Raw genomic sequence first — 2,069 nt, 5'->3', positions numbered from 1 at the left:
TCACAGCCAGTGGAGGAAGACCAGCCCTAGAACTAGGGGCAGAAGTGGGAGGGATGCTATGCGAAGACCCCCTGTGCTGGGGTGCTTCTGCAGCGATGGCCTGTGCTGCGGTGGCCTGGAGAAGTCGGGGGCCTCCCCCTGACAGAGCACCAGGGGTGCTTGGTAGGAGGTGGGACGTTTCTCTGGGGTATCGGGACTTGACCCATCGGTGGGCCTTTGTCCGATGAAGAGCAGGCTTTGCCCAAGGGAGTCTTGCTCCATCTTGAAAAGCTCGTACTCCACGTGCGGGAGCCGGATGCCCAGTGGTAGGCAGCCATTGGTGGCTGTGACATCCCGCTCAGTGCCCACGGACCAGGCCCCCACACCCCCACAGCTGCTTGGCTCCGAGAAGTTGAGCATGGCCGTGGTGACCTGGTCCATGGGGGTCACATGGGCCCGTGTGACCTCAAACACCAGCTCGGTGCCGCCGTGGACCCTGGTGGACGGCGTGCCCCTGGTGTAGCGGCCGGCGGCATACACGGTGAAGGTGGGCTGCCGGCAGGCTGGGTCTGAGAAGTGGTGGTAATACCCTTCCCAGGAGTGGCTGTGCCCGTGGAAAGTGAAGAGCCGAGTGAGGAACAGGACCGCTGGGCGTACCTCGCACCCCGAGCTGACCCACCAGCCGCCCAGGTGCAGGGGCAGGGCCAGAGGGGGCGGCAGCACAGGTGGGTGGTGCACATCGGAGCGGGCAATGAGGCCACAGGCTGGGCACGGCTGCACGTGGTGCTGGCAAAAGACAAACAGAAAAACGGTGGTTGTCCCACATGGAGAAGTTGGGTTGCAGCCTGGAAAGGAACCCCAGCTTTGTAGGGGTGTCAAGGCACCTCCCTCCTCTCTCTCCTCACTCCCTGCCTTCAGTCAGGATGACCTCTTTGCTTCAGCCAGGATGGCCTCCTTGATGGAGGTCAGCCCCTGTCTCCCCCGGGCCTTGGGTCTCCTGCTGTCTCTTCCACCTGGAATTCCCCGCCAGCTCCTTCTTACCTCTTAGGTCTCAGCTGGGCACCAGAGAGAGCTTTCCCGAATGCCCCATGTAAGGTGGGCCTCAGGGCTGTCATGCCACCCTCTTTTATCTTCCTCATTCCACCCCCGAGACTCTCTTCTCTCTACCCCTCACCCCTCATCAAACTGGAATGCATCATGCCTTACAGTCCTAAAAAGCCCTAGAAAGCTGGGACTGTCTCTGCGGCTACCCCATCCCCACCGCACAGGGCTTGGCTCACAGCAAGCACATATTTGTTGCATGAATAAGTGAGAAATGAATGGAAGCATAGGTGGCCTTCATCTTGGGACCTAAGAGAAATTGTCCTTGCTCATGCCCAGTCTGCTTGGTCCTGGAATTTGACCGTGAAAGTTGATTTTTTCTAGCTCACTCTTCTAGGTGTTTCTGAAGTGCCGGGAACTATGCTAAGCACTTCCTGGGCAACTGGTACATGTTATAGCTGAGGGAGCTGAGACCCAGAGGGCCGGCTGGGCTGCCCAGGTTGTCCAGCCTGGAAGTAGCAGAGACCAGCTGAAATGCAGCCTGGCTTACACCCGGCTGTCCGAGCTCCCACTCTCCTGTGCTCATAGCAGGTTACATCTTCCCTACAGGTAGAGAATAGAGGATTTTTGTCTTTAGAAATCTCACAGTGGAAGGTGTGCATCATTTGCTCTGCCTACCCCATGGAAAATGAATATGGCAACAAGGATCAAAAGCCATCAAAATATGTCTGAGTCAGGTGCAGTGGCTCACACCTGTAATCCCAGCTCTTTGGGAGGCTGAAGTGGGCAGATCACTTGAGGTCCGGAGTTCAAGACCAGCCTGGCCAACACAGTGAAAACTCATCTCTACTAGAAATACAAAAATTAGCCAGGTGTGGTGGCACATGCCTGTAATCCCAGCTACTCAGGAAGCTGAGGTAGGAGAATTGCTTGAACCTGGGAGGTGGAAGTTGCAGTGAGCTGAGATCACACCATTGCACTCCAGCCTGGGGGACAGAGTGAGACACCATCTCAAAAAAAAAAAAAAAAAAAAAGGGAAAGAAAAATTT

The 2,069-nt window shown here is 56.4% G+C and overlaps 1 protein-coding gene across 1 annotated transcript in view; it reads right to left on the bottom strand.

Annotated features, from left to right (window-relative positions):
* The window catches only part of LOC116463386 (protein APCDD1-like), a 56,851-nt gene continuing 54,782 nt past the window's right edge, over nt 1-2,069 (bottom strand). Inside the window, exon 6 of the mRNA XM_058434596.1 lies at nt 1-765. Within this exon, the coding sequence (XP_058290579.1) occupies nt 1-765 (765 nt within the window). The remainder of the gene's footprint in view (nt 766-2,069) is intronic.

Source organism: Hylobates moloch, unplaced genomic scaffold, assembly GCF_009828535.3.
Source record: "Hylobates moloch isolate HMO894 unplaced genomic scaffold, HMol_V3 SCAFFOLD_34, whole genome shotgun sequence".
In the NCBI taxonomy this organism is placed as follows: Eukaryota; Metazoa; Chordata; class Mammalia; order Primates; family Hylobatidae; genus Hylobates; species Hylobates moloch.
Note: the sequence above shows the minus strand (reverse complement) of the source record. Positions and strands in the feature narration are given on the sequence as shown.